The sequence below is a fragment of the Aethalodelphis obliquidens genome, unplaced genomic scaffold, assembly GCF_003676395.1.
Source record: "Aethalodelphis obliquidens isolate GAN/ISIS:26980383/991018 unplaced genomic scaffold, ASM367639v1 scaffold14, whole genome shotgun sequence".
Lineage (NCBI taxonomy): Eukaryota > Metazoa > Chordata > Mammalia > Artiodactyla > Delphinidae > Aethalodelphis > Aethalodelphis obliquidens.
The window spans coordinates 28,216,481-28,242,916 of NW_020837958.1; the positions used below are offsets into that span (position 1 = coordinate 28,216,481).

Consider the following 26,436-nt stretch of genomic DNA (forward strand, 5'->3'; position numbering starts at 1 on the left):
CAGCCATGGTTCACAGGCCTAGCCGCTCCGCGGCATGTGGGATCTTCCCGGACCGGGGCACGAACCCATGTCCCCTGCATCGGCAGGCGGACTCTCAACCACTGCACCACCAGGGAAGCCCAAGAGGATAATTTTTATAAGACAGTTATTATAAAAGAATGTCCTTGTTCTTAGGAGATGCTCACTCACATATTTACAGTAAGGGATCACAATGTTTGAAACTTCAGTAAAAAAAAAACCTTTTTTACTGAAATGCTTCAGTAAAAAAACTGAATTATACAGAGAGGAAGCTTGAAGGCAAATGTGGCAAGCTGCTAAGAACTGATATATCTAGGGGAAGGGCATACTAGAATTACCTGTACAATTGTTGCAACCTTTTTGGATAGGCTTGATAATTTTTTGTCAGAGTTAAACACACACATGTACACACAACTAAATGCAATGTGAGATCCTGGATTTGTTCTTAGCCTAGAAAAGTGTATTAGTGGGATAATTGGCAAAATTTGCAGATTAGTTAGTAAAATTGTATTAATGTTGATTTCCTGATTTTAATAACTTTGTAAGATGTTATCACTTGGGGAAGCTAGATGAAGGGCTTATGGGAATTCTTTGTACTATTTTTGCATGCTTTTTGCAAATCTGAAATGCTTTCAAATGGAAAAGTTAGGAAATTTTAGTTAGTAAAGTTAGTAAAAGCTCACAGTCTAGAACTTTTAGAGTTTTTTCTCCAGACACTAGGAGGAAAAAAAAATCATATAGTTGGAGAATGACAGAGCCAGGGTCCTAACACCCAGCCCCCAGTACTTTCCACTATCCCATTATCATGGATTCTTTGTCACTGTGATATCTTGCTATTAAAAGGTTCTTGAATTTAAGTGGAAATGTTTCCTACACATTACAAACACTGGTGTGTGCGTGCATGTAACTGAAGTGACATTTAAATGCTTACAGAGCCTTCATAACATCAGTCAGGTTTCCTCCCCAGCGTAGATTCTCTAATGTTGATTGGTTTTCCACATGATCTACCAGCAGTTCCCAAACTTGTCTGCACATTAGAATCACCCGAAGATCTTTTAAAAATTTCATAGCCCAGACTGCACTCCAGAAGAATGAAATCACAATCTCTGGAGGTGGGACACAGGAATCAGTATTTTTTGAAGTTCTTAGGTGATTCCAATATTGGAGACAAGCCTGGTAACTACTGTGATTTCCACTTCAGTCCTATCACTGGAAGCAGGGCTGGATAAAAGTCTACTAGGAAATGCTGGAGAAGAGGTCCCTTCCAGGTAAATGATCTCTAAGACCCTGAGGCTCTATGACTCTGCAATGCTAGTGTTTCTTGTTTGTTTGTTTTTAGAAATGATAAATCACTTCATTTGAATTTAACATCTTAAATTATATTATAAGAGTATGGCATTATTTAGGCAGAGTTACATTTTCTAATGTTTCTATGAATATATGAAGCACTTTGAATAGTGGAAATATATTTCCCTGTATAAAAGTTGCCTCATTATGTTTATTCTCAAGTATTTTTGTTAGCGAACTTATTTCACCTCCAAAGTAAACACTCCATAGATAATTTAGTTACGGCTATTGTGCTGTTTGGCATTTTTTTAAACTGAGGTAAAAGAAAAAGGCTCAGCCATGTTACATTTACATACATGCATATAAGCATTTATCATGATAGCCGGAAACACACGCACAAAAGAAATGTTTTTGCTCAATATCTAGTGTAGAAAATAAATATGCTAGTGATACTATTAAAATAACAATGTAGGATATGTACAAATTACAAATTTTAATATTCTAGCCAAAATGTGCAACATTAGTGTTTTTCAAACAATTCATTCTTTCAACATTGTCAAATTTGTCTTTTTCCCCAGAAAATTACAACAAATATTACATATTTTTCTGATTTTACATTTAATATAATTAAATATAAACCTATACAAATGATGACTAGAATAATATTTTCCAATAAATATTGCACTGGAAGAATTCTTACAGCATATAGTCAAAAGACAAATTCAAATATAACAAAGTTGAGCTTCCCTGGTGGCCCAGTGGTTAAGAATCTGTCTGCCAATGCAGCGGACATGGGTTCGAGCCCTGGTCCGGGAAGATCCCACATGCCGCAGAGCAACTAAGCCCATGAGCCACAGCTACTGAGCCTGTGCTCTAGAGCCCGCGAGCCACAACTACTGAGCCCGTGTGCCACAACTTCTGAAGCCTGTGCACCTGGAGCCCATGCTCCGCAACAAGAGCAGCCACCGCAATGAGAAGCCGGTGCACTGCAACGAAGAGTAGCCCCAGCTCGCCGCAACTAGAGAAAGCCCACACGCAGCAACGAAGACCCAACGTAGCCAAAAATTAATTAATTGATTAATTAAAAAATTCTGACAAAATAGGATATATAAACCATCATTATTAAATGGTTTTTAAAACATAATAAATATTGATTAAATATGGATTATGCAACACAGGTTTCCTTCATGAGAAAGAAAAGCAATAATGAAAAAATGTTTTTTATGTTTTAATTTCAGAAGACAATTTTTTTCAAAAAACACAGGATAAATAATGGTCTTCCCTTCAGACCTGTTTTAGGCACAAGCTTACATATAAACACATATTCCTTCCAAAAATATGATCTTTCAATTAGAGGCTACATAAATTGGTACACAGACGGATACTTTGAAAGTTGCAAGGGCTTAGAACTTTCATTTGCTAATAGATCCTGGACTAACTGCTTCAGAGAAAGAAACACCTTCAGCAGGATGGGGGCTCCTTCCTCCCCCTTGGCTACAGTACTTCAGCCTCCAGGGCCCTTCCATTCTTAGGTCCTTAAACTAGATAGAGAGGGGCAGACCAAACTACCTGGAAGTCACCAGAAACATTCCAAATGAATGAAACAGTCACTCTGAGCATTAACTGGCTTCAAATTGTTGTCCTTAAAATAAAAGATTTAGCCTCTATTTTATCTTTTATATAAACCTTTTGGAAATTAATCCTGTTTTAATAAAATCACCTCTAAATCTTAATTAGTAACAGACTTCCTTAGAGAAAAGATTATTATTTGGGATTGTGAGGGAAGAGGAGAATTCATTTGAAAGTCTGGATAATAAGCCCCATGAAGCTGGCGGCTATGATACCTTAAGACCTCTAACAATGGTGCTACAACATTCTACATCCCTCGAAACTCTCCAATGATTAAGGAGGTGCATTAGAAATACAATAGTGGAAAAGTCAATACAACAGTAGAAAAATGGGAGAGTACTTAGAGAGGAACTTAACTAAAACTCAGATCATCCAGGCAAAAGTGATGATAAAACAATAAAATATGCTACTTCTCTTCTAATCAGAGATTGCCAAATTCATGTCCTGGTCTTTCTGTTCCAAAAAATACTTATTTTCCTTTATTAACAACTGTAAGATGGAGAATGTCTGTTGGGATGCACAAAGTATTTTTAAATACTATTATTATTTAAGGAGGGTATAAAAAAGCTAAAGAATTGGACAACGGACATTCACCACAATCTGGACGCTTTTGCTCTGTAAGCTGTTTCACTCTGTTAAAGGGAAGGAGTCAGGAAATCTCTACTCATGAGTCAGAAACTTTTTTCAGGGTTAGAAGCACTCTCCACCATGCTCAGAAACCACTCTAGCAAGGACTGCCTTCTTGCCTAATAAGCTCTAGAAAACCTGACTTTTCTGCAGACATAGTTTTCTTTTCCCCAAGATCAACCTTGACCCTCAATGAAACATACTAGAAATATCAAAGAGTGAAAACACATACACATCAAAGGAAACAAGAAATGAATACAGGATTAGAACTGAGATTTGGTCAGGAAAAAGTTAAAATACAAATTCTAATACACATTACTCAATGCTATAGAACAAGAAGGAATCACTACACAAAGATATAGGAGTTTTAAATTGTTGTGTTTGAGGAAAATGCTTCAATACTACCATAAAAATGTTTAAAACATTAAGGGGCATGGCAAATATGTCTCAAAAAAGAAATAATCTATAATACATCACTACTCTAATAAGGACATATTTATGAAGTAGCAACACCAAGAAAAGAAAGGATAAAGTTCAAAAGTAAAGCAAACTCAAATCACTTTGACAAGTGAAGAGTAATAGTGGACAGCAAAATAGGTAAAGTCACATGGTACAAAACAAATATAGAATGGCATAAGCCGTACATGTGTTACTTACTCCATACACAGGGAATCTAAAGTGAGTGTGAGGATTTAATTAAATGACACATATTTTCATATCACTAAAAAGGAGATGTTAAATGGACTAAAATTAAAAAATAACATTTTAATACAATGATTCATGGGAGATGGCAAAGAGAGCTAGTAGATGGAATTTTATTTTTTCCTCCCTTATTTTTAAAACACTCAGACAAGTTATAACTTTAAAATCATTATTCATTAAAAAATTTCATGGAGTAGCAAAATTATAAGAATTGTAAAAAGAAATTTTTTTTTTTTTTTTGCGGTATGCGGGCCTGTCACTGTTGTGGCCTCTCCCGTTGCAGAGCACAGGCTCCGGACGCGCAGGCCCAGCGGCCACGGCCCACGGGCCCAGCCGCTCCGCGGCATGTGGGATCCTCCCGGACCGGGGCACGAACCTGTGTCCTCTGCATCGGCAGGCGGACTCTCAACTACTGCGCCACCAGGGAAGCCCTAAAATGAAATATGTTAACACTTTAACTGCAAGATATATATTCATAATCCTGGACAGTCTTAGGAAACATACTTATTACTAAGGATAAAACAAAAGGAGAAAAAAAAAAGGAGCAGGAATTCCCTGGCAGTCCAGTGGTTAGGACTCGGTGCTTTCACTGCCATGGGCCTGGATTTGATCCCTGGTGGGGGAACTAGGATCCCACAAGCTGTGTGGCGTGGCCAAAAAAAACAGGTAAGAAAATTTGCACAGCAAAATTCATATCTATTGCTTACAATATGTCATAAACAAATTATAATCAAAACCAGTTAAAAAATTGTTAAAAAACAAAACAAAACAACTTGTTAACAGGCAGGCAGAGCTTGGAAGGCAACTGGAAGGGTGAGCCTATAAGTAAAAATACACTGTCAAGGGCTGACTGACAACCAAGATGGTACATGGCATTCATCATTAAGAACATGACTAATATCAATTAAAATATAAACTTAATTTGTGAAAACTGTAGATATCTGTAAACGTGAAATGTAAATTTTTTTCTACATAACTCTATAGGCAATATTTGGAAAAATCCCTGAATTTCTGAAATTAAATAAAAGGTTTTATTGGTTTTGTTTTGCTTTGCTTTTATCTCAGTAAACAGGTTGGTAGTGCTGGTAACCATAAATCCAAAGTTTTCAATTTGGTGTCTTCACCACTTGCTGCTGCTGCTTGTTCTGGCTCAGTTCTTGAATTTTTTTAAGCAAGGTTACTAATGCATAACTAACTACTCAGCCATAAAAAAGCACAAAATAATGCCATACGCAGCAACATGGATACACCTAGAGATTGTCATACTAAGCGAAGTAAGTCAGAGAGAGAAAGGCAAATATATGATTATCACTTATATGTGGGATCTAAAAAAAGGGTACAAATGAACTTATCTACAAAACAGAAATATTTACAGATATAGAAAACAAACTATGGTTATCGGGGGTAAGCGGGGGGAGGGATAAATTGGGAGATTGGGATTGACATATACACACCACTATATATAAAATAGATACCTAATAAGGACCTACTGTATAGCACAGGGAACTCCACTCGGTACTCTGTAATGGCCTATATGGGAAAAGAATCTAAAAAAGAGTGGATATATGTATATGTATATAACTGATTCACTTTGCTGTACACCTGAAACTAACACAACACTGTAAGTCAACTATACTCCAATAAATTTTTTTTTAATGAAATAATTAAATAAATAAATTATAGCACTATTGAAGTAGGAAATAGATGGGCCCCTGGGCTGGACAGCTGGTGTTTTATCAAATGGAGCAAAACTGAAGCTTTGTCCTCAGCCAGACAAGAATGATGCCCTTCTCCCTTCCTCCATTGATATGGAGGGAATGAACTAGCAGTGGGGAACTTGTTGCAGCAAAAATAGAAATGAGGGAATTCCCTGGTGGTTAAAGATCTGCCTGCCAATGCGGGAGACACGGATTTAAGCCCTGGTCTGGGAAGATCCCACATGCCGCAGAGCAACTAAGCCCGTGCACCACAACTACTGAGTCTGCACTCTAGAGCCTGCGAGCCACAACTACTGAGCCCGTGTGCCATAACTACTGAAGCCCACGTGCCTAGAGCCTGTGCTCTGCAAAAAGAGAAGCCACTGCAATGACAAGCCCGCACACTGCAACGAAGAGTAGCCCCCACTCGCCGCAATTAGAGAAAGCCTGCATGCAGCAACAGAGACCCAACGCAGCCAAGATAAATAAATAAATTTACAAAAACAAAATAGAAATGAGACTTTTCTTTTCTGATAAACAAGGAAAATAAGGAAACAATGAACAGGCTGGGGAAACAACATAAACAGGCCTGAAAGAGTTAAGCAATCTTGGTTATTCTTTAGCTGTTACTACTAACAAACACTTGTAGCTAGACCTGTCCTTCACAAAGCTGATTACTCTTGATTCCATATGAATTACCCTTTGCACCTAGCATTTCTTCTCCCCCACACTCCCTTGTAGCACTCTTCATTTCAAAAAGAACATCATGGGCTGATAACTTCAGAGCCATCAGACCCGGTTGCTGAGCTGCCTGATGCCAGCTTTGGCCATGAATTTGCAGAAGAAAAGAAATGCAAGACCTTAATTACTTTGAGCCTTATCACCTACCCCAGACTTCAAGCCCCAGGCTATATAACCTTTCCTTATTCCCCAGGGAAGGGGGGGGGGGCACAGTTCTGGAGGCACTAGCCTGCTGTGTTTTTCCCTTTGTCAGGCAAAGATTAAGGCCATTTTTCTTGTTTCTCCAAAACTCTGTCTCCCTATTTCTTTCTGGCATTGGTGCACAGACAGCCAAGATTTTTGGCATCACTATTTATAATAGCCAAGCAACCTAGGTGTCCATTAACAGATGAATGGATAAAGAAGATGTGGTATACACAGACACACACACACACACACACACACACACACACACACTACAATAGAATATTACTCAGTCATAAAAAAAGAATGAAATATTGCCATTTGCAGCAACATGGATGGACCTAGAGATTATCATTCTAAGTGAAACAAGTCATAGAAAATATTATATGATATCACTTATATGTGAAATCTAAAAAATAATACAAATAAATTTATTCACGAAACAGAAACAGACTCACAGACATAGAAAACAAACGTGGTTATCAAAGGGAAAAGGGGGATAGAGGGATAAACTAGGAATATGGGATTAAAAGATACAACACTATGTACAAAATAGATAAACAGCAAGGATTTACTGTATAGCACAGGGAACTATATTCAATATCTTAGAATCTATAATGAAAAAGAATCTGAAAAGTATATATACACATATAAATATATATGAATCACTTCACTGTACACTAACGTAATATTGTTAATTAACTATAGTTCAATATGAAATTTTAAAAACTGAAAAAAGTCACCTATTAGATCTAAATTGTTGGATTTTAATTAATTAATTGATTAATTAACTAATCAAAACATGGGTAGGGAAAGACTGAAATCCTGCTAATGATATTGTGTTAAAAAAAACAAAAAGCAAGGAAAAGATCCAATTTCCTTCAAATCTCATACCTTGAAAACAAGCTGTAATTAGAGTCTTCCATTGTATCACCTATAGGAACTCTGCATTTTACCTAATACACCTTAGTTTCTCAATTCCAACAAAAAACAAATGAATTATTCAAGTATCAAGTTGAGACACCAGTGGTTAAGGGTAAAGATGATCTTCTCTAGCAGCTTTTTCAGGCGACAAAAATCTTGCATGAAAATGATGAAGGTCATCATCTAACTCTGCCTCTTTATCAATTTCTTCTCGATTTATTGCACAGCTATAAAACAAAAATTAAACTTTAGGCACTAACCAGAACTAGACTTGTCAATATTTCTCCCTAAAGGAAATACATTTCTTACCCCCTCTTTTATTAGCTAGACTTAAAAGTCACATTATCACAAATATTAAAATTTCCTTTATATTTTTCCTCATGGGAAAAACAGATTTGCATTTAGGCTTATGGTAATACAAATCTGTTCAATTAGCATGAAAAAAATGCCATTGTAAACAAATCTTGGTTAAAAAAAAAAAAGTAGAGCCATATCTCAAAGGATTTTTTACCACTGCTTCTAAATTGCAGTTTCCTTTAGTGAGCATCAAATATTCTAGAGGACCACTGTCTTTTAAAATATAACTTTAATTATATATATCTAAGTATACTATAAAATGTACATGCTTCATGAAAATTAATATGAGAAACAAAGTTCCAAATTACTTATACATACCACTAAGTCAACTAAACCAAAGACTTCTTAATATCTAAGAATATGAAGAAGAATGGGATAAATCAAACACAGGATGAATACTTTCTAACAGAGCTGGAAAAAATACTATTAGCAACTCTTTAAGAAACAACCTTTACTCATAAATGCCCAATACTCATAAGAACTGGGATTCCTTATGCCCATAAATAATCTTAGGCCAACAATTCTTTTTTTAATAATATAAATTAATAATTTGCTGGAAACTGTGAGGTATGTCTACATTAATATCCGTCCGTTATCTACTCATGCCAAAAGAGCATTTTAAAAAATTTCTCTAAGTTCTCCTCCAATTACTATTTTTTTACTTGAATATATTTGACATATACCACTGTGTAAATTTAAGGTGCAAGATGTGTTACTTTGATATATTTAATATATTATAATATGACTGCTGTTGTATTGATATTTGTCACATTTCATAAAAGTACAATATTATTGTCTCCAATTACTTTCTGATTTGACCCTAGTCCACCATCTAAAAAAATTTATCCTAGATGAATCCCTGTCTTATCACAATAACGCTTACAGATAGAGTCATCAACAAAAGGATATCCCAGAGCATTTAAAAATATTTGCTACAATTTAAACAACAGAGATAGGAATTCTTTTCTATCTCTAAAGAAACATAGCATTAGTCTCCTGAGTGATTTCTGTGGGTTTTTTTAAGCTACATATAAGCATAACTTTTCTAGATTCCTCTATTTAATTTTGGGATCCATGATTTAAGGAAAAAAATCTGAAGTGTTTGGAGGAGTATGCAATGATTATTTTTAAATTTGTAAAATGAGAACTAAGAGTTTTAAAAATTATTAATGTTAAAAGAAACAGTGTAAATTTTTGAGGTATTACAGTGGATTTGTTCACTCAACAGCTTTAAACATGCATTCCTGTACTACAGGGGTAGGAAATTAAATATTATTTCCCAACCTCCCTTGCAGCTAGGGTTCCAGATATGATTGGTCCAAACAATCAGATGTACTCACTTGAAACTTTTACTCAGAACTGAATTACATGGGGAGAGAAGCAGGACATGAAATACCCATTTTTGCTGACACAAAGCAAGGCAGAGGTGGTGTGGTTCTGGAGCTGGCAACTTCATGACTTCCTAATATGGCAGGTGGCTTCCTGATTTAGCAGGCAGCTTCTTGATGGTTCCAAAAGCAGCAGCTTCTTTGGCAGCCCAGTCTCATGATGCAGTTCCTAGAAGCTCAGCCTAAGTTCCGTTCTTTCAGCCCTCCCAAAGATTCTGTGAGCTATCTATCTATACTGCTCCCCCCCCATCAATCCCATTCTGTTTAGTAGCTGAAGATGATTCTATTACTTACAATGAAGAATCTTAACCTATACAGAATTTGGTAGCTAGAAGTAAGGTGCAGCAAGTAAAAGGATCTGAAAAAATGGAATTGGCTTAGTTAAGAAGGCAGGGTTTGGGGCAGTGATACTTCATGCCAACTGAGGTTAAGGTATCAGAGAAAATGGTGGTAGAATTTCAGAATGATAGCATGTGTGGGCTGCGCCTTGCCTCTTTCAGAAAAGTGCTACAGGAGAGATGTGGCTCGGGCTAAGGTAAGCAAGTCTGCAGAGATGGAAGGCAATATAGCTTTGCCGAGAGAACTGCTCTCTATCTACCAAATAAATTGATAAAGTCCCAAATCTGGAGCCCTGAAGAATTGAAAAAGTCACTTACTGTACTACCGTACTCTAAACTGAAACAGTTGTAAGTAAAGGTTCTGAGGAAGCGCTAAAGCTTTCACAACCTTTCCAAGAACCTTCCCTTAAGAATTTTCTGCCAAATAATGGGAGCCATCCTAAGGAAAAAGATCAGATTAAGACTGCTGTTATCCCATCCAAGCCTATAGTTTAAAACAATCCCAAGTGGGTACCATTCATTTAAGACCCAACAGGAGAAAAGAACACAGAGGCCAGCAAGCAAAAGATGAGGTTCTTTGTTAAATATGTCTTGACAAGATCTCTGTGGTTTCTCCTGGTAATAATTGAAGAAAACAGACCAGAAACGTACAACTTTTGAGGGAACTGTTTTGCCAAAAAGCAAAACGAAACAAAAACAAACAAAAACCCTAAACCTGGCCTGAAACAGCCTGTAACTATCTGAAACAATCCCAAGGCCCCAAACCCACAATAACAGGAAGTGAAGTGCGAAGACTGTCCAGCCTTCCAGAAGAGGACACTTCCCAATGCCCACTTGCGTCCTTGAAGGTTAATGGGCAATAAAAACATCCTAGAGGGCAATGCCAAGGGCCCCTGAGGACATTAGACAAGGGAGTTCCTCCCAGAAAGGTGAAGCAGGGGTTGCCTAATAGAAAAACCGAAGAATATATTTATGGACAGAGCAGAGAGACCTTGCTATTTTTGCCAAGCAGTATTTTTTTAATTGTTATGGAAAGATGACTGCTCTGTTTCCTGTTTTCCCCTTTTCTAAAAGGTTGATTTTATTGCAGTTATCCTGTATCTATCCCATTATGCATATGGTGCTCAGGGGGCAGACATGTTGCTTTTTAGTTTGTAGATGACCAGAACATAAAAAAACCACATCCTAACCTGATGGAGGGGACTATACTCAGATGTCATGGGCTTTGAACTACATGCAATAATAGATTGGGCTTTGGTGGTTTCCTTTTGAGGTGAGGGAAGTGAGCGGTTTCTGTTTTGGAAGAATGTACATAGATATTTAGGTAACCAAAAGGCTGTTTAAATTAAAGCTGTAAGTTGCCTACCAAACATTCCCTCTTCCCTTCTTAAAGGGAAACCTTCCTAAAAGAATCCTAACTTTTAGCCTGTCCCATTGCCAAATGGATTTCTCAGCTTCCCTAGCAGCTAGATGGCCATGTGACACAGCTCTGGCCAATGAGATGTAAATTCAAATGCTATGTGGTTCTCTGGGAAAACTGCATCAAGGAAGCTGATTCAACTGGGGGACATTCCTTTTGTTGCCCTTCCCCACTGCGTCCAAGAGCCATCTTGGACCCTGAGAATGAAATAACTCGAGAATAAAAACTATGCACTGGGGAGAGCAGAGGAGAAAGATAGGAACCTGTACATCACCTACTTCCAGATTTCTTCTATGTAAAAGGCAGAAGTTCTTATTCAGTTTAAACCACCATTATCTTTGGGTTTTCTGTTATATGTAGCAAAACCTGATCTTGAATGATAGAGTATAAAGCAAAATTGTAAATGAAAAATGAACTTAAGTGGTAGCAAGAGCTGTTTGGTTGAAGAATTTCTAGCAGTTAAGATTGCTGAAAGTAGGAAAAAGTTACCAACACACACTGGGGAATACTATGGTCTTCTCAGGAGAAGAATTATTAATATCAAAGAGCTTTTATTGAGAGAGGGGATGATAAGCACCCATAAAAGAGTATTTACCTTTATGAATAAGAGAAAACAATTTATTTTAAAAGCAGTGGGTGGCGCTTTCTCACTTAAATAGGTACTAATAGTTTCATTAAATTATGGCATAAAGCCACTTAATTAAATCACTAAAGGAGAACAAAGGAAAAAGAAAAGAGGTATGAAAATGAGAGCAGGTATTGAGTTTGTTTCCTTCCTGGTTCTGGTAGACTTCAATCCTTAAACATCTGTGTCCAAAAAAAAAAAAATACGTTCTCATTTAAAAAGTATCTTCCTTTATTCCATATATGCTTTAAAATATTTACTGAGCAGAGGAAAAGGAAGGGAGGTAAAAAGATGACACACATGATGATGTAACAATTTTATTCTAAGTTCTGGCGGACTTTGGACTTTAAATGCCTGTTCAAAAAAAAAAAAAAGCCCTCATTTTAAAGGTATCTTCCTTTATTCTGAATATTCTTTTATACTTAGATATACTGAGTATTTGCTTTTTAACTATGTTTAGTTAATCACTGATTACAATTAAAAAACATATTCTGTGATAGTATCAATAACTGATTAGGAAGAATTATGAATAATACTGAAAAAAATCATTTCACCATGCATATGGCTATCAAATTATATAGCTTTTGAAATGTACTGATGTATACAAATTTGAGAGGCTTTTTCATTTTTCTGTAACACAAATTGCTCTATTTCCACAAATAAACAGAAAATAGCACAGATATTAATGATTTGAAATTATATTTGTAATAAATGTGAATTTCTATTTATTCAATTTTTTAATTTCCTCAAACAAACAAACAAATAAACAAAATTACATACGTGGCTGGATCTTTGATTCTCCACCAGGCACTGATGGGGAAATTTCTTGTTGTAATTTTTTTTGTTCCATCTGCTGTAAAACCTAGTGAATGGAAAAAGAATGCCTTAAAAGTAAGTGTTATTTGATTTTCTCTGATATGTATGACCATTGACAATGCACAACAAACTGAAAATTGTTTTCCAAAATGGGATATTTACGTTCTATAATTTAGATTAATATTCAACAAGGAAGTTTAAAAAAATGCAGTTTAAAAAATACTAAAATTTAAAATACGACAGCTAATTAAAATATATTACAAAAACACAGGCTTGTAGCAAAGCCCCTAAAATCCTTTTTAATGCCACAAGCCTTTTTACAAAATATCACCTGATGGTATTCCAGCTTCTGAGCCTCAAGTTGGTCATGCTGACGTTGTAGCTCTTCTTTTTGTTTCTGAAGCTCATCTGCCTTTTTCTTAAGTTCAGTTTCTTGTATGGAGATAAGATTTTCATATTCCTTCAGTTCTTCCTCTGTGAAGAACTGTTGTTGATCCAATGTCTAAAAGACAAAGAAATGAGAAAAGAAAAACCTTAGAAAGAAAACAAAAAGGTCTGATTCAGCTTTAAAATTCTATGCTTAGCAAAGTACAAAAGAATATCTATAGTATTATATCTTTTGGGTAAGAAAGAAAGGGAAATAAGAATATACACACTTGCACTTATTTGGGCAAAAGATATAACAGGAAGGAAAATCCAGAAACTAATAAGACTGGTTACCTACAGAGTAAGGGGAGAACTGGGTGGAAAGGACAAAGACAATGTGGGAAAAAAAAAAATCACACTCCTTTGAATATGCCTTTTTTTGCACAGATTTGATTGTTGGAAACATATCAATGTTTCACATACTCAAAGAAAAAAAGAAAATAAATAAAAATCCACAAGGACAGAAAACCTCTCCAAATTGAATACAAATAGAAACAAATAATACTTTTATTTTAAGTGAATAAAACAATCCACAGAAGGGGGCAGGAGAAAAGAACTAACCCAAGAAACTTTTTTTTTTTTTGCGGTACGCGGGCCTCTCACCGCTGCGGCCTCTCCTGTTGCGGAGCACAGACTCCGTCCGGACGCGCAGGCTCAGCGGCCATGGCTCACGGGCCCAGCCGCTCCTCCTCCCACACCGGGGCACGAACCCGTGTCCCCTGCATCGGCAGGCGGACTCTCAACCACTACGCCACCAGGGAAGCCCCCCCAGAAACTTTTGATCACAGCATTTGGACTATATGCCCTTAGGCTAAAACAACAAAAAAAACTGTAAAAAACATTAAAGTCTGGCTTTGCAGAGGCATCGATTAGCAATTCTGAAACTCTTCGTACATCTTAGGATTGAACAAATAAATACAATATTATTGTGGAAAATGAGAGCCAGGCTTTGTATGAAATATGGAAAAAGAAAAAGAATGTATTGCAAGTAGAAGCGTTAGATTGAAATTTAAGGAGATATCAGTATGAACTCATGAGTTTTAATACCTCTTGATAGCTAAAATATAAAAATGAATATAAATGTGTAGATGTGTCTATATACATATGTGCATGCATGCATATATATATATACACATACTATAAATATATATTTTTTATATATATATATATATTTTTTTTTAATTCCTCAACTCTGTTACTTGATAAGACCTAGAAGCAATGGCACTCCAGTAGCAAGGAGCAAATCCAGTGTCCAGATCCTGGACTGTAATATTGATCTCCACTAAAAGGAACCAGTGCTCCTCAGAAAAATGTCTGAGTCCAGAGGTAGGGCAGAGAAAGAACAAGATGAGCCTTGGACACCTTATTACGCTAAAAAGTAAGGAAGTCCTCAAAGAATGATAGGGACATGCCTGAAGGACACAAAAGCCAGTCTGAGGAAACTCCTACTAGCCAAATCAGGGACAATTTGAGCATTGAAAACAAATGACAGTAAGAATTCAAGTTTACTGAATAAAATAAGAAGCCAAGAGTCTACATTGATATAAACAACTAGAGAAGGGAGAAGGAACAGCTACAGTGGAAAGTCAAAGGGAATATTGGCTTTTTCCACCTACAGCGGAAAGCCAACTAAGGAATGATGATTAGAAAATCACCATTTGTCAACAGTCACAGTAACAATTTATTCTGGCTAGATTCATCAATGCATGCTAAACCCCGTAGATAATGAGTCTCAAAGTATATCCCCAAAGACAATACCTTTTTAAAAAGTAGAGCAATCTCTTTTTTTATTGGTGGAAATGTAAATTGGTACAATTCTTCTGAAAAGCACTTTTACGAAGTATATCAACAACCTTAAAAATATTCCCTTGGTCCTGGTAATGCTACATTGAGAATTTATCTTAGAAAATAATCCTGAACACATAAAAACTTTATATAAAAATGTGTTTATAGCAGCACTATCTTTTTAAATAACAATAAAAGACTGGAAATAACCTATATGTCTAACCCTCAGAAAACAGTTAAGCACCTCCATAGTTATTAAAACAATTCTTACAAATAGTATTTGGAAATACTTTTGATATGATGTTGAGTGATCTTTTTTTTTAAGCTGACTTCTGATTCTAGCAGTATGGTGGGATAGACAAGATACTTTTCAAATTACAAAAGGTAAAATAGTAATTTTACAGTGGGAAAACCTGGTAGACACCACCTTAACCAAATAAGCAAAGTTAACATTGCCAGTTATGGAAATAATCAGCAGCATATGATTCTTGATATGATGCACTTAGCATCACTTCAGTGATATTCCTATCAAAAGTAGGAATCATAAGGAAACACCAGACAAATTCAAAATGAGGGACATTCTACAAAATAACTGGTCTGTAATTTTCAGAAATATCAATGCTATGAGATACAAAGACTCAGGAACTGTTTCAGATTAAAGTAGACTAGAAAGACATTACAACTAAATCCAATGCATGAACTTGGATTTTCTTTTGCTATGAAGACCAATACAGGAAAAATTGACAAAAATCTCAATAAAATCTAGAGATTAGAGAATAGTATTTTGTGCGTAGCATTGATAATCTTATTGTGATTATGTAAGATAAATCTTTGTTTGCAAAAAATACACACTCAAGTATTTAAGGTTAAAGCAGCATCGTGTGCAACTTACTCTCAAAAATAATTATAGATGTTATATATAAATACACACACACAGATTAAAAATAGAGAAAGAGAGAAAAGGAGGGAGAAAGCAAATGTAGTAAAATGGGAAATCTGGGTGAAAGGTATTCAGGAATTCCTTGTTCATACTTGCAACTTTTTTGTAAATCTGAAATTATGCCGAAGTGAAAAAGGTATATAATTGTCTATTGATCCAGTTCACCAGAAGCACTCAAGGGAATTCATGTTCAAATAATCTTAGCATTCTTTTTCTTCACCAATGTCCAGAAATAGTTCAAACGTTAGACAAAAACTTACAACAAAAAAGAAGCTGATTTCTTTAACCTCAAACTAAGATGACCAATCGTCCCAATTTGTCCAGGATTGTCCAGGTTGTAACGCTGAAAAGTTCCGCATCCTGGGAAACTCCACAGTCCGGGTAAACCAGGACAGTTGGCCATCCTATCTCAAACTAATTAAAAAGGTAATATTTTTATTTTATATAGGAAAGGACAATGTTCTTTTTTTTTTTTTTAACATCTTTATTGGAGTATAATTGCTTTACAATGGTGTGTTAGTTTCTGCTTTATAACAAAGTGAATCAGCTATACATATACATATATCCCCATATCTCCTCCCTCTTGTGTCTCCCTACCACCCTCCCTATCCCAGCCCTCTAGCACCGAGCTGATCTCCCTGTGCTATGCGGCTGCTTCCCACTAGCTATCTATTTTACATTTGGTGGTGTATATATGTCTACGTCACTCTCTCATTTCGTCCCAGCTTACCCTTCCCCCACCCCCGTGTCCTCAAGTCCATTCTCTACGTCTGTGTCTTTATTCCTGTCCTGCCCCTGGGTTCTTCAGAACCATATATATATTTTAGATTCCACATATGTGTGTTAGCATACGGTATATGTTTTTCTCTTTCTTAGTTCACTCTGTATGACAGACTCTAGGTCCATCCACCTCACTACAAATAACTCAATTTCGTTTCCTTTTATGGCTGAGTAATATTCCATTGTATATATGTGCCACATCTTATTTATCCATTCGTCAATAGACACTTAGGTTGCTTCCATGTCCTGGCTGTTGTAAATAGAGCTGCAAAGAATATTGGGGTACATGACTCTTTTTGAATTATGGTTTTCTCAGGGTATATGTCTAGTAGTGGGATTGCTGGGTCTTACGGTATTTCTATTTTTAGTTTTTGAAGGAACCTCCATACTGTTCTCCAAAGTGGCTGTATCAATTTACATTCCCACCAACAGTGCAAGAAGGTTCCCTTTTCTGCACACCCACTCTAGCATTTACTGTTTGTAAATTTTTTGATGATGGCCATTCTGACTGGTGTGAGGTGATACCTCATTATAGTTTTGATTTGCATTTCTCTAATCATTAGTGATGTTGAGCATCCTTTCATGTGTTTGTTGGCAATCTGTATATCTTCTTTGGAGAAATGTCTATTTATGTCTTCTGTCCATGTTTGGATTGGGTTGTTTGTTTTTTTGATATTGAGCTGCATGAGCTGCTTGTAAATTTTGGAGATTAATCCTTTGTCAGTTGCTTCATTTGCAAATATTTTCTCCCATTCTGAGGGTTGTCTTTTGGTCTTCTTTATGGTTTCCTTTGCTGTGAAAAAGCTTTTAATTTTCATTTAGGTCCCATTTATTTTTGTTTTTATTTCCATTTGTCTAGGAGGTGGGTCAAAAAGGATCTTGCTGTGATTTATGTCATAGAGTGTTCTGCCTATGTTTTCCTCTAAGAGTTTTATACTACCTGGCCTTACATTTAGGTCTTTAATCCATTTTGAGTTTATTTTTGTGTATGGTGTTAGGGAATATTCTAATGTCATTCTTTTTTTTTTTTTTTTTTTGTGGTACACGGGCCTCTCACTGTTGTGGCCTCTCCCCTTGCGGAGCACAGGCCCCAGATGCGCTGGCTCAGCGGCCATGGCTCACGGGCCCAGCCGCTCCACGGCATGCGGGATCCTCCCGGACCGGGGCATGTTGGCTGTGGGTTTGTAATATATGGCCATTATTATGTTGAGGTAAGTTCCCCCTCTGCTTACTTTCTGGAGGGTTTTTATCATAAATGGGTGTTGAATTTTGTCAAAAGCTTTTTCTGCAACTATTGAGATGATCATATGGTTTATCTCCTTCAAGTTGTTAATATATTTTATCACATTGATTGATTTGCGTATATTGAAGAATCCTTGTATTCCGGGGATAAACCCCACTTGATCATGGTGTATGATCCTTTTAATGTGCTGTTGCGTTCTGTTTGCTAGTATTTTGTTGAGGATTTTTGCATCTATGTTCATCAGTGATATTGGCCTGTAGTTTTCTTTCTTTGTGACATCTTTGTCTGGTTTTGATATCAGGCTGATGGTGGCCTCGTAGAATGAGTTTGGGAGTTTTCCTCCCTCTGCTATATTTTGGAAGAGTTTGAGAAGGATGGGTGTTAGCTCTTCTCTAAATGTTTGATAGAATTCACCTGTGAAGCCATCTGGTCTTGGGCTTTTGTTTGTTGTAAGATTTTTAATCACAGCCTCAATTTCAGTGCTTGTGATTGGACTATTTATATTTTCTATCTTCCTGGTTCAGTCTCGGAAGGTTGTGCTCTTCTAAGAATTTGTCCATTTCTTCCAGGTTGTCCATTTTATTGGCATATAGTTTCTTATAGTAATCTCTCATGATCCTTCCTATTTCTGCAGTGTCAGTTGTTACTTCTCCTTTTTCATTTCTAATTCTATTGATTTGAGTCTTCTCCCTTTTTTTCTTGATGAGTCTGGCTAATGGTTTATCAATTTTGTTTATCTTCTCAAAGAACCAGCTTTTAGTTTTCTTGATCTTTCCTACTGTTTCCTTCATTTCTTTTTCATTTATTTCTGATCTGATGTTTATGATTTCTTTCCTTCTGCTAACTTTGGGTTTTTTTGTTATTCTTTCTCGAACTGCTTTAGGTGTAAGGTTAGGTTGCTTTATTTGAGATGTTTCTTGTTTCTTGAGGTAGGATTGTATAGCTATAAACTTCCCTCTTAGAACTGCTTTTGCTGCATCCCATAGGTTTTGGGTCATCGTGTTTTCATTGTCATTTGTCTCTAGGTATTGTTTGATTTCCTCTTTGATTTCTTCAGTGATATCTTGGTTCTTTAGTAGTGTATTGTTTAGCCTCCATGTGTTTGTACTTTTTACATTTTTTCCTGTAATTGATATCTAGTCTCAGAGCATTGTGGTCGGAAAAGATACCTGATACAATTTCAATTTTCTTAAATTTACCAAGGCTTGATTTGTGACCCAAGATATGATCTATCCTGGAGAATGTTCTATGAGCACTGGAGAAGAAAGTATAATCTGTTGTTTTTGGATGGAATGTCCTATAAATAGTGATTAAGTCCATCTTGTTTAATGTATCATTTCAAACTTGTGTTTCCTTATTTATTTTCATTTTGGATGATCTGTCCATTGGTGAAAGTGGGGTGTTAAAGCCCCCTACTATGGTGGTGTTACTGTTGATTTCCCCTTTTATGGCTGTTAGCATTTGCCTTATGTATTGAGGTGCTCCTATGTTGGGTGCATAAATCTTTACAATTGTTATATCTTCCTCTTGGATTGATCCCTTGATCATTATGTAGTGTCCCTCTTTGTCTCTTGTAATAGTCTTTATTTTAAGGTCTGTTTTATGATATAAGAATTGCTACTCCAGCTTTCTTTTGATTTCTATTTGCATGGAATATCTTTTTCCATCCCTTCACTTTCAGTCTGTATGTGTCCCTAGGTCTGAAGTGGGTCTCTTGTAGACAGCATATATACAGGTCTTGTCTTTGTATCCATTCAGCCAGTCTATGTCTTTTGGTTGGAGCATTTAATCCATTTACGATTACAGTAGTTTTCAATATGTATGTTCTTATTACCATTTTCTTAATGGTTTTGGGTTTGTTATTGTAGGTCTTTTCCTTCTCTTGTGTTTCCAGCCTAGAGAAGTTCCTTTAGTATTTGTTGTAAAGCTGGTTTGGCGGTGCTGAATTCTCTTAGCTTTTGCTTGTCTGTAAAGGTTTTAATTTCTCCGTTGAATCTGAATGAGTTCCTGGCTGGGTAGCGTAATGTTGGTTGTAGGTTTTTCCCTTTCATCACTTTAAATATGTCCTGCCACTCCCTTCTGGCTTGCAGAGCTCCTCCTTAAAGATCAGCTGTTAACTTTATGGGGATTCCCTTATATGTTATTTGTTGCTTTCCTTTACTGTTTTTAATATTTTTTCTTTGTATTTAAATTTTGATCATTTGATTAATATGTGTGTTGGCATGTTCCTCCATGGATTTATCCTGTATTGGACTCTCTGTGCTTCCTGGACTTGACTGACTATTTCCTTTCCCATATTAGGGAAGTTTTCAACTATAATCTCTTCAAATATTTTCTCAGTCCCTTTCTTTTTCTCTTCTTCTACTGGGACCCCTATAATTTGAATGTTAGTGCATTTAATGTCGTCCCAGAGGTTTCTGAGACTGTCCTCAATTGTTTTCATTCTTTTTTCTTTATTCTGCTCTGCTATTTTATTTTCCAGGTCACTTATCTGTTCTTCTGCCTCAGTTATTCTGCTACTGATTCCTTCTAGAGAATTTTTTTTTTTTTTTTTGCGGTACGCAGGCCTCTCACTGCTGTGGCCTCTCCCATTGCAGAGCACAGGCTCCAGACATGCAGGCTCAGCGGCCATGGCTCACGGGCCCAGCCACTCCACGGCACGTGGGATCCTCCTGGACCGGGGCATGAACCTGTGCCCCCTGCATGAGCAGGTGGACCCGCAACCACTGTGCCACCAGGGAAGCCCCTTTCTAGAGAATTTTTAATTTAAGTTATTTTGTTGTTCATCATTGTTTGTTTTCTCTTCAGTTCTTCTAGGTCCTTGTTAAACGTTTCTTGTATTTTCTCCATTCAGTTTCCAAGATTTTGGATCATCTTTACTATCATTACTCTGAATTCTTTTTCAGGTAGACTGCCTATTTCCTCTTCATTTGTTTGGTCTGGTGGGTTTCTACCTTGCTCCTTCATCTGCTGTGTGTTTCTCTGTCTTCTCATTTTGCTTAATTTACTGTGTTTGGGGTCTTCTTTTTGCAGGCTGCAGGTTCGTAGTTCCTGTTGTTTTTGGTGTCTGCTCCCAGTGGCTAAGGTTGGTTCAGTGGGTTGTGCAGCCTTTCTGGTCAAGGGAACTGGTGCCTATGCTCTGGTGGATGAGGCTGGATCTTGCTTTTCTGGTGAGTAGGATGACGTCCGGTGGTGTGTTTTGGGGTGTCTGTGACCTTATTATGATTTTAGGCGGCCTCTCTGCTAATGGGTGGGGTTGTGTTCCTGTCTTGTTAGTTGTTTGGCATACAGTGTCCAGAACTGTAGCTTGCTGGTCGTTTAGTGGAGCTGGGTCTTAGCTTTGAGATGGAGATCTCTGGGAGAGTTTTCCCCATTTGATATTACGTGAAGCCGGGAGGTCTCTGGTGGACCAACTGTCCTGAACTCAGCTCTCCTATTTCAGAGGCACAGGCCTGACACCTGTAGGAAGGAAGGAAGGGAGGGAGGGAGGGAGGCAGGAAGGAAGGAAATAATTAAAATAAAAAATTTTTAAAAATTATTAAAAATAAAATAGATTAGGGCTTCCCTGGTGGCGCAATGGTTGAGAGTCCGCCTGCCGATGCGGGGGACACGGGTTCGTGCCCCGGCCCAGGAAGATCCCACATGCCGCGGAGCGGCTGCGCCCGTGAGCCATGGCCGCTGATCCTGCGCATCTGGAGCCTGTTGCTCCGCAACGGGAAAGGCCACAACAGTGAGAGGCCCGCATACCGCAAAAAAAAATTAAATAAATAAAATAAATTAAAAAGTAATAAAAAAAGAAAGAAACAAAGAAGAGAGCAACCAAGCCAAATAACAAATCCACCAATGATAACAAGCAATAAAAACTATACTAAAAAAAACAAACAAAAAAAACGGACAGACAGATTATCTAGGACAAATGGTAAAAGCAAAGCTATACAGACAAAGTCACACAAAGAAGCATACACATACACACTCACAAAAAGAGAAAAAGGAAAAAAATATCTATATAAAAAAAAAAGGAAGAGAGCAACCAAATCAATAAACAAATCTACCAATGATAATAAACTCGAATTACTAAACTAAGATAAACATAAAACCAGAAATAAATTAGATGCAGAAAGCAAACCCCAAGTCTACAGTTGCTCCCAAAGTCCACCAGCTCAATTTTAGGATGATTCGTTGTCTATTCAGGTATTCCACAGATGCAGGGTACATCAAGTTGATTGTGGAGATTTAATCCGCTGCTCCTGAGGCTGCTGGGAGAAATTTCCCTTTCTCTTCTTTGTTCACACAACTCCTAGGGTTCAGCTTTGGATTTGGCCCTGCCTCTGCATGCAGGTCGCCTGAGGGCGTCTGTTCTTTGCCCAGCCAGGATGGGGTTAAAGTAGCAGCTGATTAGGGGGCTCTGGCTCACTCAGGCCGGTGGGGAGGGAGGGGTATGGAATGCGGGGTGAGCCTGCAGCGGCAGAGGCTGACATGACGTTGCAATAGCCTGAGGCATGCTGTGTGTTCTCCTGGGGAAGTTTTCTCTGGATCACCGGACCCTGGCAGTGGCGGGCTGCACAGGCTCCCAGGGTGGTGTGGATAGTGACCTGTGCTTGCACACAGGCCTCTTGGTGGCTGCAGTAGCAGCCTTAGCATTTCATGCCTGTCGCTGGTGTCCACGCTGATAGCCGCGGCATGCACCTGTCGACAATGTTCTTTTTTCAATCTACTTTGTTTGGTACCGCTCAACTATTCTGTTCAAGATGTGTATGCACTCACTTATACACAGTAAACCACGGTATAAATTCAAATACTTTTCAGGAGCAATTTGACAGATATATTTAGAAACTAAAAAATGTTCATAAAACTTGAGAATAGTTCTATTCCTAGGAATTAATCCCAGGGAAATCATCACAGATGCCCCCAAATGCATGAACAAATGGATAGTCATCATAATGTTATTTATCACAGTAAAAAAAAATTAGAATTGACCCATAATGTCTGAATCTGGAAGAACGGCTATATAAATTATGTTACAACCACACAACTGCATGCTAAGTGGTCATTTTTCAAATCGAGATTTTGAGACATGGCATTGAAATGTTCATGAAATAGTTATATTTTTAAAAAACAGAATTTCACAAACATACAAAGTCATTTATATAGTGAATATATGAAGCCATTTAAAAAATATATAGATATGAATTTATGTGTATATGTAAGCTAAAAATGGGACAGTATACTATTTATTCACTGTATGCTATATATACATATACTAAATATACAAACGATTTCCAAACTGGCATAACACAATGCATAATTTAAGTGTCTACCTCCGGATGGTAGAATTACATGTAACCTCTAATTCATACTTTAACTGTATCCATATTTTTAATTTTCAAGAATGAACATATTTTACACATAAAAAAAGCACGATTTTAGGGCTTCCCTGGTGGCACAGTGGTTGAGAGTCCGCCTGCCGATACAGGGGACACGGGTTCGTGCCCCGGTCCGGAAAGATCCCACATGCCGCGGAACGGCTGGGCCCGTGAGCCATGGCCGCTGAGCCTGCGCGTCCGGAGCCTGTGCTCCGCAACGGGAGAGGCCACAACAGTGAGAGCCCCGCGTATCGCAAAAAGAAAAAAAGGACGATTTTAGAAAGACACAATTACATGCAATGTGATTACCAATAGAGATCAATTGTCCCCGCTTTGCAAGAAATCAAGTTCATTATTTTATAGTGAAATTTCATATGAAAAGCCAAGATGGTAAAACTATACATGCAAACATAATGGCGAATAAAAGTTAAAAGCAGAATAGACTGATGTAGAATTTCTTGAACGATACATCCCATTTCACGTAGGTTCTATTACCTCCCAGCTGTCTGGCTCCAAGAATTCCTTTTTTTCTGTAGCTTTCAAAAACTCTTCTAGAGTCACCAATCGGTCTTTGTTAGTATCAACCTGATTAAAGGAAAGTGTACGTGTAAAATAAAATAACTCTTTCACATTATGTAGATACTAGAAATTCTTCTAACAGATGCTACTACATAAATATACAGCAATTAGGGCTAGCCTAACATCCAGAGAAACTGAGGGAAAAAATCAAAACAGGACACTCAACATTATCCTAGAATCAGAAAATAGATAACTTTTTCTTCTATATAATTCAAATTTGAAAATAACTGATACCCCCAAAGATCACCAAGTTTGAGTCTGCTGATATGACTGGGTAGACTAGTATTGTTTTCCTTACTCACCACACCTCCTTTCAAAGCCAAGTGCTTGGGCAAGAAAAACAATCTTTCCAGAAAGAAGACTGTTTTAGCCAAGAGTAAAGGAGTTTAAGTTAAAATGCTCTCAACAATGTTTTCCTAAAAACAAACAACTAACTAAATCAAAGCTAAAGTTGACAACCTTTCCAAACCTTGTTTAATGGCTCTTATAGACTATGGCAAATTCAGTTACAAAAGTGAACTCTATGATGGCCAAAGAAATTAATTTGTTACTTGGAAGCCAGCACTCAACAAAAATCCCAATTTACCATAAATAGCTCAAATAACAGGTGAAAATCACTGAAGCAAAACAGTGGGCTTGGGGAATTCCCTGGTGGTCCAGTGGTTAGGACTCTGTGCTTTCACTGCCAAGGACCCTGGTTCGATCCCTGGTCAGGGAACTAAGATCCCAAAAGCTGACCCCACAAGCCACGTGGTGCAGCCAAAAACAAATAAACAAACAAAACAAAACAACAAAAAAGTGGGCTTAAGTTACCCTGCCTATGATAGCTATTTCAGAGTTTTCAGCTTAGTAATGTGAACAAGAAATAAATACTTGTTGTTATAAACCATTAAGGTATTGAGTTTTTAAATTTCTTAGCAAAAACGAATACAGCATTTACAATATCAAATAATGGACTACAATAATAATTATTTTTTACTTCTAAAAGAATGCTTTACAGCATTCTTTTATATGCAGCAGCATCTTAGTATTTTAAAATATTTTAAAGCAGTTACAAAATAATTTTATTTACACTAAGGGAACCTACTGACTGTTCTGGATCAAAAATGCAAAATCCAATTAAATATTATATATATTTATTTTCCATTTTACAATAAGATTTATTGCAAGAACTTGAAAACTCCACAGAAGTAACAGATAAACTTTTCAAACATACCTCATTCATTACATGTTCCCTCATTCTAAGCCTTTCTTCCTCCATTTCTACCATATCATCCTCTTCATTTTTGGGGTCATATACTTTCTCCAACTAAAAAGAAAAATTTAAAACCAACATAAAAGAAAGGAAGATAATAGAAGGAAAAAAGACAGAGCAAAACCACTGAATACTTAATGAACTCATTTACCTCTTTAGTAAATAGGGCTTCTAATTCTTGTTCATCTAGGAAGCCATCACTATTGACATCTAAAGTTTAAAAGTTACAAATGCAAAAACTGATTTTAATGCCTTAGAAAATTGATAGTTAAAATACAACTAATTACTAATGGTTTGCAAAAGTATTACTTAACACGAAGCATCAACATGCTACAGAAAAAGGTATCCTTCTTTTTTATGAAGCCTCAGATCAGTCCAACTGATAACAATTCACTACTTATTCATAATTCAACATAGTTATTTAGAAAAATATATATATTAACTAAAATATAAAGTGAAGCAATATGCTATAAGACTAAAAGTAAATTTTAATATTACAGCATAAAGTCCATTAGATATAACCTAGCTAGTCACAGAAATGCCTTCATTTTACAGAGAAACTTGTAATAAGTCATAAAATGACTCAAAAGTAAAAGCAAGTATAAAGACATAGCTACTGACCTAAAATATTTTATACTGCAGACCAGCAATAAAGACTACTATACTACCCTAGAGGAAAACTCTAAATGTTTACTATCAATAGGACTCGATTAGCAAACCTTGGCAGAAGTCAATTAAGAGTAAAGCATCTATAATTTTTCAAACAAAAGATATAAATATTAATATTGTATCAAATCTGTTACCATGTAATTTGAAAAATGTCTTGGGGTCAAAGTCATTAGGATCCAATCCATCAGTCTCTTCCCACACTTCTTTTAGTTGATCTTTGCTTCCCTGTGAATCAATTTTAAAAAACCACTCAAGACAAACTATAATCTATGTATATAGGCTCAAAATAAAATATAAAATTGAAAAACTTTGCAGAATTAAGAATCAAGATTTTAAGTACTAGTAACTTATAAAATTCTACTATCTGGCACAAAGAAGTATCTTCATCTAACTATGGTTTTACAAAGTCATAATCCTTACTGGATGATTAACTTTGGGATGACTTTCATGCTTTCTCTTCATTTCCTCAAATTTAGATTCTTCTTCTTTTCTCTTTTCTTCATTCAGTGTTTTTAAATATTCTCTCCTTTCATGTTCTTTCATCATTTCATATTTTTTAAATTCTTCATGTCGAGCTTTATCATAGTGTTCCAGATCACTTGTAGCCTATAATTCAATTTTTAAATTAAATAAGAAGATGTGCT

The 26,436-nt window shown here is 36.7% G+C and overlaps 1 protein-coding gene across 2 annotated transcripts in view; it reads right to left on the reverse strand.

Annotated features, from left to right (window-relative positions):
- Positions 1 to 9,496: 9,496 nt before the first annotated feature.
- NUCB2 (nucleobindin 2) overlaps positions 9,497 to 26,436 on the reverse strand; it is a 47,457-nt gene continuing 30,517 nt past the window's right edge. The window contains exons 7-14 of one of the 2 annotated variants that reach the window (XM_027115288.1): positions 26,213 to 26,398; positions 25,927 to 26,017; positions 25,275 to 25,333; positions 25,085 to 25,177; positions 23,785 to 23,874; positions 13,084 to 13,254; positions 12,717 to 12,798; positions 9,497 to 12,290 (exon numbers count right to left, since the gene is read on the reverse strand). In XM_027115288.1, coding sequence (XP_026971089.1) covers positions 12,283 to 12,290; positions 12,717 to 12,798; positions 13,084 to 13,254; positions 23,785 to 23,874; positions 25,085 to 25,177; positions 25,275 to 25,333; positions 25,927 to 26,017; positions 26,213 to 26,398 — 780 coding nt within the window. In that variant the 3' untranslated portion in view covers positions 9,497 to 12,282. The remainder of the gene's footprint in view (positions 12,291 to 12,716; positions 12,799 to 13,083; positions 13,255 to 23,784; positions 23,875 to 25,084; positions 25,178 to 25,274; positions 25,334 to 25,926; positions 26,018 to 26,212; positions 26,399 to 26,436) is intronic. The other variant, XM_027115289.1, reaches the window with a different exon arrangement.